This window comes from Oryctolagus cuniculus, chromosome 16, assembly GCF_964237555.1.
Source record: "Oryctolagus cuniculus chromosome 16, mOryCun1.1, whole genome shotgun sequence".
NCBI lineage: Eukaryota > Metazoa > Chordata > Mammalia > Lagomorpha > Leporidae > Oryctolagus > Oryctolagus cuniculus.
The window spans coordinates 53,416,906-53,430,951 of record NC_091447.1 but is presented as its reverse complement, the minus strand read 5'-3'; the positions used below and the strand labels follow the sequence as shown (position 1 = coordinate 53,430,951).

Below are 14,046 nucleotides of genomic sequence, written 5' to 3'. Positions count from 1 at the left end.
TCCCACCACACTCAGCCCACCTGGCGTGGCCCCTGGCGCACCGCCAGCCTCACGGTCCCAGCCTACAGAAGCTGTGCCTGGTCCCCCGGGCCCTCGAAGGCTCTGTGCAGAAGCCCTGTCCCAGAGCAGCCCTGGCCCTGGCCGCACGCCTCTCTGCCGACCTGCTCCGCTGCCTCCTCGTCCCTCCGGGGCCCCACGTCCTGGGGTTCTCTGCTTTCCTCGCGGCTGTATGACCCCCTCGCTGTTCAGCTCCAGATCCCGGGGACCCCTGGGTCTCCAGTTCCTAGACAGGGACTCGGGAGCACTCGGAACAGTGAGGGAGGACTGTGGGACAGGCCCCAGGGGCGTCCTCTCATCCCTTACTTCAGACGTGCGGCACCCAGCGGGAGCAGAAATCCTTGCTGATGAAACCTTGGGTCACTCACCCTGACCGTGGACTTGGTTCATCTTCTCAGGAGGCAACACCAGCCCCCCGGAGTCAGGGGCTAGCGAGGATGACGAGGGGAGCCCCAGTGAGGGGGACAACCTCGTGGGCCCCTTCCTGTCTGCCGGCCGAGCCCAGCCCGCCCTCCTGATCGACTGGCCCAAGACCCCGGTCAGCAGAGCCGTTTTCCAAAGCTACACCTCGTCAGGTACGGACGAATGCGCAGCCGCAGCAGAGGGGTTCACTGTGCACCCCGACTCCGGGGTGCACACGGCGGTGTCGGCCTTTCACCAGGTGGGGCGGGGGACTGAGCTGCCGCCGTGTCCTTCACGGTTCTCCCCGCTGTAGATTCTGAGCCGGTTTTGCTCCGTTGTGGGATTGCCCTGCGTGTGGTTACGCTCTGCCCGGGAGCCTCCCCAGGAGACCTGGACTCCCTCTAGTTTAGACGCTTTCCTGAACACCGTGGGCAGCGCTGCCGCAAAGGCGGGTGTGGGTGGCTTTGGGCGTCAGCCCTGTGTTGGGATCTGCCCGGCTGTCAGGGGAGCATGGAGGGAGTGACACAGTCCCTGTGCCAGGACCCAGACACCCCCAGGGCGAGAATCTCCCACAGTTGGTGTCCTGCAAGGCTTAGAAGCTGCTTTGAGATATTGTGATCCTACTTGATAGATAAGTCATTGAACCTAGTTAGAAATACATAAAATAAGATCTTAGCGGTGTTGTCTTGTTGCTTGGAAATTGGCAATTCTGAGCCGGGTGACAGGTCCACTCTCGGTCCTGCTCCTGTCGGGTGGGGGAGGCCTGGCACGAGCGGTGAGTGGTGAGTGGTGAGCCGTGAGCCGAGAGCCCTCTGTCCTCCAAGGCCAGAGGCCTGCAAACCTTGGTGTTTCCCAGTAGAAGGGGCGTGTGACTAGGACCTGTTTTACCTTCACCCCTGGAGTGAGGGCAGAACCTGCTCTCAGGATGCTGTGTGCCCTCCTGACCCCCGGAGCCCACTGAGCACGTGGCCCTGTGACCATGTGACTTGTGTGTGGCGTCCTTCTCCTCTGTAGGCATCACAGGACCAGTGGTGACCATCAAGCCGTTCTCACTGAGCAGTGGACGGACGTACGTCCTGCAGGCCTCCGTGGGTAGGTGGCGCTGTCTGCGGGGTTTGGTACAGGGAAAGCCATGGTCTGGGTTCGAATCCGCATCCCCGGGCTCTCGCTCCCAGCTCTGACTCCTTCCTTCTCTCCCACTGTCACCTGCCTGCTCACGCTTGCCCGTTGGACAGGACGTGCTGTCGTGGTTGTGTGACAGATCTCCCTTCTGTTTAAGTCGGGGCCCAGCTGAGCGAGAGCCTTGTTCTGTCTGCTCACAGGGGGTCCTGGGCCCTCCAGAGCGGCAGGCTCTGCGCCTGCAGGTTCAGCCAACTGAGGACTAAAGAGGATGTTTTAATTGCATCCATACTAAACAGTTACAGACTTCTTGTCATCATCTCCCAAACAGTGCGGCATGACAATGACCAGCATGGTATTTGCAGGGCGGTGGGTGTTGTGAGTGACCTCTGGAGGTTCTGTGGGAGCACTGCCCCATTCTATAGACGCGCCAGAGTATCCACGGAGTCCGGTGTCCGTGTGGGGTCCTGGGACCAGTGCCCTTCGATACAAGGGAAGACTGTGCATTGTGAGTGTGTGTGTGTGTGTGTGTGTGAGTGTGAGTGTGGGGGGGGCAGCTGGTGCACGGGCTCTCTCCCTGCCGCTCGCTCAGTGCCGTCTCTCTCTAACCCCAACCAGGAGTTGCTGCTGCTGCTGCTTCGCACAGTCCGTATTCGTTTAAATTCACTTGCAGGGCTCCCCCTCCCGTCTCGCGTTTCCATGACTCAGGCTGACACCATCTGTTTGGGCACCGTCTAGACGCTGCCCCCCAATTCTGAAGGTTTCCGGTTTCGTACGACCAGCACAGAGGGTTCAACGACTCACGTCCATAGATAGATCTGGGTCACGTTCACCCTTTACATCCACTGAAACCCTCACGTGTCTCCAGGCTGGCGTGCCGTGTTCACGCTCCCATCACCCGAGGAAACACGCAGTGGGCAGGCTCTGTAAGACCCGGGCTCTGTCCCCCTCCCCCCGCCCGCCCCAGCTGCACCTGCAGGCTAGGCCCCCGGCCCCCACTTTGATTTCAGCGAGCACCTCTGCCCTCTGCCCTCTGCCCTCTGCCCTCTGCCCTCTGCCAGGCCTCTGTCTTTTCCTCGGACATTTGTCCAGGCGTCCAGTCTACAGGCCATTCTCTTAGGCGGGCCATGTTTCTTCCTAATGCAGGAGACTCCCGAGAGCATGTCCACGGCCCCCAGGGACCGCAGTGTCCTTGGCTGGCTGTTAGGGGCCAGCTCAGGCTCCGGGTCGGCTGCCACACCTCGCTCTCACTGCCTCTCTTCTGCTGTTTGGTCACTCCAGGCCACTGTGCGACTCAGTCTTTCCCTGGGCTGTGTTTTGGCCGGGATGCTCAGTCTTGCGTATGCCTCTTTCCTGACCCCATAAACTGGTTCTCACCTCAGGACGGCTCTCAAACGCGTCTGTTCTGTGGAGTTTCCTGCTCAGCCAGACAGAATTACCTTTGTTCCTCTTGGGTTTTACGTGTGTCTTGGGATCTGTCTCCCGTTTGTCACGGCTGTAGATAGCGCAGGGCAGACCTAGCAGGGGCTGTGTTAGACACATGCTCTTGGGACGGGGACGGTCACTGCTGTCAGGACTCCATGTTGCTTGGCACGTGAACCTCCTGGAATTCATCTCAAGAAGAAGATCTTAGATCATTTATGTGTGAAAATAATCACTTTGGCGTGATCGTTCATAGCAGAAGGTGGAGACTAGACAGGATGTTGATCACTGGGAGCCTTCTGTAAGCTCAGGGGTCTGCACACAGTGCAGCACAGGGGCTTGGGGCCACACAGGGAGGGGTTACGATGCCGGTGCTGTTTCCAAAAGCCAGAGGGAAAGTCGTGTCAGGGCTGCCAATGCTGTGCTGTGGCAGGGGGCCTTCAGAAAGTTTGTGGGAAAACTGTCGATTTATAAGTTATTTTTCACCAAAATAAACTTATCTTTAAAAAATTCCTTATTCACTTAAGCACAGGAGGGAAGCAGTGAGGGATGGAGAGAGAGATCGTGGCCACTGGTTCACCCCCACCACGTGCCCACAGCGCCCAGCACTTGGCAAGGCTGAAGCTCGGAGCTGGGAACTCAGTCCAGGCCTCCCACGTGGGAGGACTTGAGCCATGGCTGCTGCCTCCCAGGGCCTGCATTAGCAGGAAGCTGGAGTCGGGAGCTAGCGCCTGGGATCAAACCCAGGCGCTCCAGTGTGGCACGTGGGCATCGAACTGGCAGCTTAGCCGTGAGGCCAAACGCCTGCCCAGGGTGAACTTACTGTTCAGCTCCTCTCTTCTGCTGACTTTGGGAAGTCCCCTCATGTGTGGCCGAGGCTCCGGAAGAGTCCAGCACAGCAGGGGATGGGTGTTGCTGGGGGGGGGGTGTCTGCCCATCTGTCTGTCTGTGTCTTCTCCCACTGCCACTATGGTACGGGTGTTCTGTCCCCTCCTTGTCTGTCTCCCAGCGCCCCTCCTGAGCCCCAGGAAGCGCCTGTTCCGGGAATGGGTGCCGCAGGCAGTGGCTCTCAGGCCCCGGGCACAGGAGGGCTACGGGAGGGCATTCATTCCTGACAAGTTCCCGGGTGCTGCTGGTGGTCTGGGAGTGCCACCTGCAGGGCGACCCCTGCCGGGAGACCTTAGCCCTGTGGGTGGTGGTCCCCCATCATGCGCAGGGTCCCCGTCTTGCCCTTCTCCTCAGTGTCCACACACGGCCTCCTCGGCAAAGCCCAGCTGTACCTGGTGATGAACCGAGCTCCCCAGGACGTGGCCTGCCAGGTGCAGCCGCACTGGGGTCTGGAAGCGCACACCCTCTTCAGCATCTTCTGCATGTCAGGAAAGCGGGTACGTGCGTGGCAGCCCCACCTGGGCCCCCGAGCACGGAGGCAGCTGCGGCTCGCCCCAACGTCCCGTGGAGATGCAGAGCAACGCCCTTCCCTGGCCATGAAGGACTCTGGCCTGCAGCTGAGTGTTGAGAAGTCACTCTGCCTGTCGGGGTCCCCCGTGCGGCTGGCAGGAGGAGGCAGAGTGTTGGGAAGTCACTCTGCACGTCGGGGTCCCCCGTGCGGCTGGCAGGAGGAGGCAGAGTGTTGGGAAGTCACTCTGCATGTCGGGGTCCCCCGTGCGGCTGGCAGGAGGAGGCAGAGTGTTGGGAAGTCACTCTGCCTGTCGGGGTCCCCCGTGCGGCTGGCAGCAGGAAGCAGAGTGTTGGGAAGTCACTCTGCCTGTCGGGGTCCCCCGTGCGGCTGGCAGGAGGAGGCAGAGTGGCCCCCCCAGTTCAGAGGAGTCCAGGACCTGCTCGCAGGGAGCCATCCAGGGCGTCCCGGCTTCTGCTGCATGGCCAGGGCTGCGCCGAGAGGCGGGCGGGCTGGGGCCGGAGCGAGCCCTGCACCCCAGCTGGGACCCGTCGCCACTCTCCTCACTTGGGGAAGTTGGCTGCGGCTCTGCACAGGGTCTCGTGAGGCTGCCACAGGAGGGTGGTGTGAGGAGAGGCAGCTTCCTCGCAGGCCCGGGGGGCAGGCGGCCGCTGCCCTGCTGCCCTGCTGCCCTGCTGCCAGGTCCTCCCCGCCGTCTCCGTGTTGGATCACAGACGTGGCTCTTGCTGTCAGAGCCCGCTCTTGTCCCTGTTCCTGAGGCCCGCTGCTTCTCAGACCCAGCGCCCGTCCCTCTACCCCACGTCTCCGCCCCCTGCACTGTGCCTGCTGTGGGAAGCTGGGGGGTGGCACACCCCCTCCACCATGGGGGGCTGGGACAGGTGACTGTTGGGAGGTCCCGGGACAAGGAGAGCCTTGTGAGTCCCCAGTGTGCTGGGGAGCCCTGGGGACTCACGGGGAGAGGAGCCCTGTGGGGCGGGGAGGCCCCTCCTGGGCCAGGCAGGGACTTAGTCACCCTGTTCCTGGCTGCAAAACAGGGCCTCACGGGCCACGCGGGCTGCAGGTGCACGTGCTCCTTGGGACGCCTCTCACAGCGCATTCATCTTCCTGCCTTTTGTTCCCCGTGACTGGATCCCAGGACTTGGAATATGAATTCAGCTACCAGATAGGAAACGCCCCCAGACGCACGCTGTACCACGGGAGGGACGCCCAGTATTATTTTGTGCTGCCAGCTGGCGAGCCCTCGGACGGTTACAAAGGTAGGTAGGTCACGGGGTCACGGTGCCAGCCGGGGTCGCTGGCTGCCCGTCTCTCTGGTCTGAACCTCCTCAAGGTTGCCAAAGACCGGATGTTATTAAAACTGTGTCTAGAAAACAAAATCATTTATGCACTTACTCATTTTTTCACTTTTTAGTATTCCCTACATTTTAGTGTAGAAAGAACATTAGTAACGAGTAAATTTTTTGCCTTACATTTTAATTGAAATGTAATGTAAGTGGTGAAATGCCAGAGAATGGCCTCTCATGTGAGTTGACGATTTAGACGTGGCTGTCCCCCACTGCTGCAGACGTGCTGCCTGGTAGACCTTGTGTTTATTGCAGAGGGAACCAGATCCAGGACCCCCGCAGGGGGAGCGTGGGGTAGGGGCTGCTGAGTGGGCGTGTCCTGACCCCAGCAGAGCCAGTCCAGCAGCGTTCTGCCCTGGCCCGTGCCCCTGGGCTCCTGGGCAGTCCTGGAGCTGGCCTCGGCTGGACAGCTGGGGGTGCCTAGAATTAGGTCCTGAGAACCGACTCAGGGCAGGCCACGCCTGTCAGCCAAGGAGGCCTGGCAGCGATGGCTACCGGATGCGAGTGTTCAGAAGTCCTCACCACGGCCAAGTCCCTAGATGTCCGCTCTGGGCTTCCCGTGGGGAGGACGGTCTGGAGCATCCGGGGATCACCTGTGTGTGTGTGGTTCACAGGACCATGCCTGTGGCCCTGGCCATCTGGCCACCTGCACCCCGAGCTCCTCTGCACTCCTCCCATGCCTGCTCAGTCAGCCAGTCCTGCCTGCTCCTCTGTGTTCAGAGACCTGCCACCTGCCGCCCTCTTGCTATGCCTGCTAAAGCTACCTGTCGTGTAGGAACTGCTTCAGGTCCTGCCAGGCCCTGCAGAGCTTGTGTTTCAGTCTGGGCCCCTGGCCATCTCAGCACTCCGCACGTTACTCCTAGGAAGCGGATACTGGTGCCTGGAGTCCCGCTGTCACGCCCTGCGTTCCCCCCGTGTCCCCGTAGCTCCTGTCACCCCCCGGACCTAAGGATCTGCTCAGCAGAGATTCCGCTCAGTTTGCTGACGCCCTTGGTGCAGGCCAGGAGGGAGGGGCTTAGCGTGCGTTTCTCCTTTGCCCGAGCCTGGCCCCGAGCCGCTCAGTGGCCACCCGTGTGTCTTTAAGAGGCTTCTCTGCGGCCGTGTGTCCAGGCTGACCCTCCTCTTCCGTGTTCCCTGCAGTCACGGTTTCCACTGAGATCACAGATGGCCTGGGCTCCAAGGCACAGCCGTGCGCCGTGGCTGTGACGGTGCTGCCCCGTTACCGTGGGATGCACTGCCCCACCGAGGACCTGTGAGTAACAGCCAGCCACGCAGACGTCCCCGAGTGGGGCGGCGGGTGCGGCTGCGGGAGTGACGGGAGGGCATCTTGTCGGGACGAGCCGGAGCTGCGCCAGGGCTCCAGCCCCGTGTGTCTTCTGCGGAGAGCCCCGGTTCACATATTTCACCCAGTTTGTAACTGGGTTGTAAGAGTTCTTTACATACACTGGATAAAGGTCTCTCCAGGATTTGCAAATATTGACCCCCGGCCTGTGGTTCTCTGTTTCAGTTTTGGTTAACTCCAGTTTATCTGTCTCCTCTTCTCCCTCTCTGCTTTTGGTGTCAGAAAAGCAACCACTGCCTATTCCAGGATCAGGGGTTTACTGCTGTATTTTTTTTCCTAAGAGTTACATGGTGGGCCAGCGCCGTGGCTCACTTGGTTAATCCTCCGCCTGCGGCGCTGGCATCCCATATGGGCGCCAGGTTCTAGTCCTGGCTGCCCCTCTCCCAGTCCAGCTTTCTGCTGTGGCCTGGGAAGGCAGTGGAGGATGGCCCAAGTGCTTGGGCCCTGCACCTGCATGGGAGACCAGGAGGAAGCACCTGGCTTCGGATCAGCACAGCTCCAGCCGTGGTGGCCATTTGGAGGGCGAACCAACGGAAGGAAGACCTTTCTCTCTGTCTCTCTCTCACTGTCTATAACTCCCTGCCAAATAAAACAAACAAACAAAGAAACAAACAAAAAACAAAGAGTTCCATGGTTTCAGTTCTTGTGTTTCAGCCCCTGTCCACACTGAGTTAATTTTTGTGTGTGGCTTAAGGTAAGGACCTTACTTCATTCTTTTGTGTGTGGATACCCAGTGGTTCAAGCACCACCTGCTTGGCTCCCTTGAATTGTCTTGGGCCTCTTATGAGAAATCAAATGACCATAATGTCAGGGTTTGTTTGTGGACTCTCACTCCTGTTCCATTAATCTAGGCGTCTCTCCTTACACCAGAGCTACGCTGTTTTAATTACTTTATAGTTTTAGGATGAGAAACTGAGAAGGCTGAGCCCACTGATTTGTTTCTTCTTTTGCAAGGTTGCCTACTCCAAGTCCCTTGTATTTTTGCATAGGAATTTTAGAATCAGTTTGTCGAGTTCTGAAAGATGAAACAGAATGGGCTTGGCACAGTGGCTGGCACTGGCTGCCGTACCCCACGTGCCTCTGGCTGTGCCTGCATTTCCCAGGACCACTGGTCAGTGCTCCAGCACCTGCTAAAGGGATATTCAAGAAACAAGACAAGAGCCAGCTGGAATTTTACTGCATCTGTAGATCAATTTGGGGAATATGGCCATCTTGATGGAATTAAGTCATCCAATCCATGAACATGGGATGTCGTTCTGCTTCTGTGGATCTTCGATTTATTTCAGAGGTGTCTGGTGGTTTTCAGTGGACACACACGTACTTCCTTTGTTAAATTTATTTGTGAACATTTTGTTCTTTTTGATGCTGTTGCGAGTGGAGTGTTGTAGTGTTGTGTGTGGATCATAAGCGGTGTTGGCCTGCAGCTGTTTCTTGTGTTGCCACTCCTAGGATCAGGATTGTAACAGCCTCCATCTCTTTGGGAGTATTCCTTCGTATTCTGGTGTTCGAAACAGTCCGTGAAGGATGGGTATTAGTTCTATAAACATTCATTTGAAATGGCCGGGAAGTTATCTGGGTCTGCAATTTTCTTTGTGGGAAGTTTCTAAATTACTAATTCACTCTCTTTACTATTCAGATTTTCTATTTCTGAGCATAGGTTTCAGTAATTTCTTTCTTCCTAGGAATTTTTCTTTCATTTTTTGGTACACAGCTTTTTTATGGCATTGCCTTGTTGTCTGTTGAATTTCTGTTTGGTCAGTAACGATGTCCACTTCATTCCTGATTCTAGTAACCTAAGTCTTCCCTCTCATTGTCAGTCCACCTAAACATTCATCTGTTTTCTTGCTGATTTGAAGAACGCATTGGCTTTGTTGATTTTTCTCTTTCCTTTTCTATTGTATGTTTCATGGATTTCTGCACTGATCTTTATGATTCTTTTTTTTTTAATTTTTTTTTTTTTGACAGGCAGAGTTAGACAGTGAGAGAGAGAGAGACAGAGAGAAAGGTCTTCTTCCATTGGTTCACCCCCAAAATGGCTGCTACGGCCAAAGCACTGTGCTGATCTGAAGCCAGGAGCCAGGTGCTTCTCCTGGTCTCCCATGGGGTGCAGGGCCCAAGCACTTGGGCCATCCTCCACTGCCCTCCCGGGCCACAGCAGAGAGCTGGACTGGAAGATGAGCAACCGGGACAGAATCTGGCGCCCCAACCGGGACGAGAACCCGGGGTGCCGGCACCACAGGCGGAGGATTAGCCTAGTGAGCCACGTCGCCAGCCTGATCTTTATGATTCTTTCCTGTGCTTGTTATGGGTTTAGTTTTCTCTTCTTTTTCTGGTTCCTAAAGGTGGGAATTAGCGGCTCCCATGCAGACTTTGTAGCTAGATTCACCCTTCAACACTGACTAGTTACATCCAGTGTGACTGATTTGGGAACGTTATGTTCTCACTCACTAATCTCGCAGTATTTTGTGATTTCCCTTACAGTTTATTCTCTGAGCCGCTGGTTGTTAGGAGTACATTGTCTAACTCACTCCGGGCTAAGACACCACCTGGGACTCCGCACCCGTATTGGCTTGCCTGGAACTGACACCCAGCTGCACTCTCCACGCCTGTCCTCCTGTTAATGCCCACCCGGGAGGCAGCGATGATGGCTCGAGTAGCTAAGTCCCCGCCACCCTCGGGGGACCCAGGTCAAGTTCGAGGCTCTGGCTTGGCCCTGGCACAGCCTCAGCTCTTGCAGGCATTAGGGAGTGAACAGTGGCTGGAAGAGATGTCTGTCTGTCTGTCTGTCTCTCTCTCTCTTCCTCCCCCCAGCCCTGTCTCTCTACCTTTCAAATACAGGAAAAAAAATTTAGATATTCCATAAATATTTTTCACGTATTTATGAATTTGACAAATTTCTTTTTGTCATTATTTATAATTTAATTCTCCAATGATCAGAGGACACACTTAAATGCCTACAATAATATAAAATGTGTTGGGTCTTTTTAGTGACCTACTAGATGGTTTATTCTAGAAAGTTCCATGTGCACTTGAGACGAATGTATGCTGTTCTTGTTGGGTATTCTATGGGGCCCTTTTAGGTCTACTTTAAATTATTGATTTTCTGCCTGGCTCTTCTATCTATTATTGACAGTATTATTTTTTAAATGGATTTATTTATTTGAAAGGCAGAGTGACAGAGAGACTGACAGACAAATGTGTTCCCTCCACTGACTGACTCCCCAGCTGCCCACAGCAGCAAAGACTAGATCAAGCTGAAGCCGGGAGCCGGGCACCCCATGCGAGTCTGCCACGCTGGGGCATCGTCCGCTGCCTCCCAGGCTCAGTAGCAGGAAGCTGGATTGGAAGCACCCAGCAGCTGGGACTCAGGCCAGGCACTCCGGAATGGAGCGGATGCCCTGAGAGGTGGCTCTACCCACTGCACCACAGCGCCTGCCCCAGAGTTATCACCTCTGAATTCTCTCTGTCCCTTCAGTTCTATCAATTCTTGCTTCATATCCTTGGGGCTTTTGTTGGCTTCCTCTGTATTTATGGTTTTTTGTCTTCCTCTTGGGTGTACCTATTTTATCATTAGGAAATGTTGCCTGTTTCTGTCACTATTGACATCTGAAGGCGTGAACCTATGGCCTCTGAGTGCAGGGGGCACGTCCACTCCTTATGGACTTGAACTCTAACTGCTGACTCCAATCACTGGGGTCCCATGGGGCTGCAGCCACGGCCTTGGGAGTGTCTACCCCTCCCCAGACTGCTCTGTGGTGCCTCTACCTGGCGGCTGTCGGGCTTCTTGTTCCTTTAGAGGATTCTGGATTGTGCCTGGCTTTGCCTTTTTCTAGTCTGCTCTGGCCAGACCAGTTCTCTTTTGTGTCATTCTCTTCCTGCCCGGACTGACCCAAGAAGCGTTTTTGTAACCAGTCGCGTTGCACTGGTGGCAGGTGGTGTGCTGGATCGGTCATGATCGCTCCATGTTCCCTTCAGGTACAATTCCAGCCTGAGGAACCTGTCAACCCTCCAGCTGATGGGGAGTTACACCGAAATCAGGAACTATGTCACCATGCTCACCGGGATCCTGAACCGTCTGACCACGGAAGACGGAAGCGCCTCGTGTGGCCAGTGGTCTCTGATCCGGGACGCGCTGATCTCCTCGGTGTGCAGCTTTGCTTTTGCAGATGAGGTACAACCCCCTGCCGGATGGCTTCGTCGTCTGCAGACCTGTGGCAGGTCTGCGTGCTCTCCAGCAAGCACTGGGCCACGGCTGCGGCCTCCCTCCCCCTCCCTCACGTGTGCTCCTGGCCCAGCAAAGAACGGTGCGAGTCAACCATCCTGCACCTGCTTATGCTAGCATTTCAGGAAGGGAAGCTGTGTAACCCAGCCCGAGTGTGTCTCACCAGCAGGGATACCCTTGGGAGTTACGGCAGCTTCTTTTTTATTTGTTTAATATTTATTTATTATTTGACAGGTAGAGTTATAGACAGAGAGAAAGGTCTTCCTTCCGTTGGTTCACTCCCCAAATGGCCACCACGGCCGGCGCACCGCGCTGATCCGAAGCCAGGAGCCAGGTGCTTCTCCTGGTCTCCCATGCAGGTGCAGGGCCCAAGCACTTGGGCCATCCTCCACTGCCTTCCCAGGCCACAGCAGAGAGCTGGACTAGAAGAGGAGTAACTGGGACTAGAACCCTGCGCCCATATGGGACGCCAATGCTGCAGGCGGAGGGTTAACCTAGTGAGCCACGGCGCCGGCCCCTATGGCAGCTTCTTAAGAAGTGGCTGTGTATCCAGAGCCGCTGGCTTACTCACAGCACCCCACAACGTGGCTGGACCCAGCACTGGAGAGCGAGTCTCATAGTTACAGTCCTCGGACCCTGCTCCTGACCTCGGCCCGTCTTCCCTGTCCGTCTCCGACTGTTTCGGTGCTGCTCAGCTCTGCCCCCTGGCGTCCTCACCCTGGTGTCAGTTTGTAGGGGTCGGTGGGGTGGGCAGGGGCACATAGGAGGAGAGATACTGGAAGGGGAACTTCAGGCCAAGGTCACGGTCTGGCGGAAGATCTGTCCCCCGGTGGTCTCAGCTGGAAAGCTGGGGTCTGCTCTGTTTTACATGAGCTGAGGCTTTCCGCTAACGAGCAAACTCCTCTCCTCAGGAGGAAGTGATGGGTGTGGTCCCTACGCTGAAGGACCTCGTGAGCTTCCCTCCGAAGGTGCGTGAGTGAGGTTTCTTTCCAGGGGCAGCTGCCTGCTTTTCTCGTGGTGTGGAGACCTTGATCAGATAGGCCACCCAGAGTCTGGATTCCATGGGTGAAAAACGTGGCTTCCTTCTAAGAATTCACCCGAGTGGCCCAGCCCAGCCCAGTCGCAGGTGAAGACCTGGGTCAGAGCAAGGCTGGCGGTGCTGCGGACCGCGGTGGAGACGGTGTGCTGTAGAACTCAGGCGTGGCACCGGGTTCTCCCATCACCACTGCTTCCTCCCATCGTCTCCCTGGCCCCCAGCCCTGGGGGCGTCCTCACTGCCCTGCACTTTGAGAGATCACAGGGCAGGAGAGCCCACGTCTGCCACCAGTCTGCAACCCCCCGCCCCGCAGCCTCACCCGCCCGTCACCAGGGGGGGAAGCCCCTGCCCCAGCAAGCATCCCCTCTCCTTTGTCTGATGCCATCAGGGCACCTCGGGGGCCTCAGGCCCGCCGTGAGGCTGACGCCCTTGGAGGCCATCCCGCCTTCTGCAGAGTCTCTGCGTGGGTGAACCCTAACATGCTAGACACTCACTTGTTTTACAATGTTTTAGAATTTTATTTATTTATTTGGGAGGCAGAGAGAGTATGTGTTCTCCTGGCAACTGGTTCATTTCCCACGTTCCTGCAGTGCAGAGCTGGGCCAGTCTGAAGCCAGGAGCCAGGAACTCAACCCAGATCTCTCATGTTGGGGCAGAAACAAGCAATTGAGCTATGCGTGCTGGAGAGGAGAGCCAGAGCTGGGATTCACACCCAGGCACCCCAGTGTGGCCATGGGTGCTCCTAAAGGGCAGGCCACGAGCCTGCCCCCATCACCCTGTGAACACTCAGGGACACCCTAACACTCGGGTGACACCCCGTACCACTCGAGTGATACCCTGTAACACTCGGGTGAAATTCCCATAACACTCGGGTGACTTCCTGCAACACTTGGGGATACCCTGTAACACTCAGGGACACTCCGAAACACTCGAGTGAAATCCCATAATACTCAGGTGATTTCCCATAACAGTAGGGTGACTTCCTATAACACTCGGGGACACCCCGTAACACTCAGGTGATTTCCTGTAACACTTGGGGACACCCCATAACACTCGGGTGATTTCCTGTAACACTCGGGGACACCCCATAACAGTTGGGGACACCCCATAACACTTGGGTGAAATCCCATAATACTCGGGTGATTTTCCATAATAGCCGGGTATACGCTGTACCACTCGGAGACACCCTGTACCACTAGGGGACACCCCGTAACACTCGGGGACGCCCTGTACCACTCGGGGACACCCTGTAACACTCAGGGACACCCCGTATCACTCAGAGACACCCCCTAACACTTGGGGGCTCCCCATACCACTCGGGGACACCCTGTAACAGTCAGGGACACCCCGTACCACTCAGGGACACCCCTAACACTCGGGGACGCTCCGTACCACTCGGGGATGCTCCGTAACACTCGGGGACACCCCATAGCACTCTGGTGACTTCCCGTCCTCGCCAGCTGCCGCCTGCTCGCCGCACTCTTCTTCGCAGTAGAGCATGTGAGAAGTGAATTCTCTATTCCCTGTCCTCTTGCATTTTAAACTATCAAAATTCGGCTTCTGCCTCCTTCTCGACACTAAACTGCCCCCCCACAAGCCACTGCACACCTCTGCCCAGGGTCCCCTCCCTCCCAGGATGCTCTGCGGGGTCACCCTCCTGGAGACACCCCTCCCTCAGCTCCACGG

General features: G+C 56.7%; 1 protein-coding gene across 1 annotated transcript in view; it reads left to right on the top strand.

Moving 5' to 3' along the window:
- The window catches only part of PKD1L1 (polycystin 1 like 1, transient receptor potential channel interacting), a 100,158-nt gene that overhangs the window by 21,253 nt on the left and 64,859 nt on the right, over nt 1-14,046 (top strand). Inside the window, exons 13-19 of the mRNA XM_070059306.1 lie at nt 456-632; nt 1,474-1,551; nt 4,243-4,385; nt 5,553-5,673; nt 6,901-7,012; nt 11,078-11,273; nt 12,236-12,292. Of these exons, the coding sequence (XP_069915407.1) occupies nt 456-632; nt 1,474-1,551; nt 4,243-4,385; nt 5,553-5,673; nt 6,901-7,012; nt 11,078-11,273; nt 12,236-12,292 (884 nt within the window). The remainder of the gene's footprint in view (nt 1-455; nt 633-1,473; nt 1,552-4,242; nt 4,386-5,552; nt 5,674-6,900; nt 7,013-11,077; nt 11,274-12,235; nt 12,293-14,046) is intronic.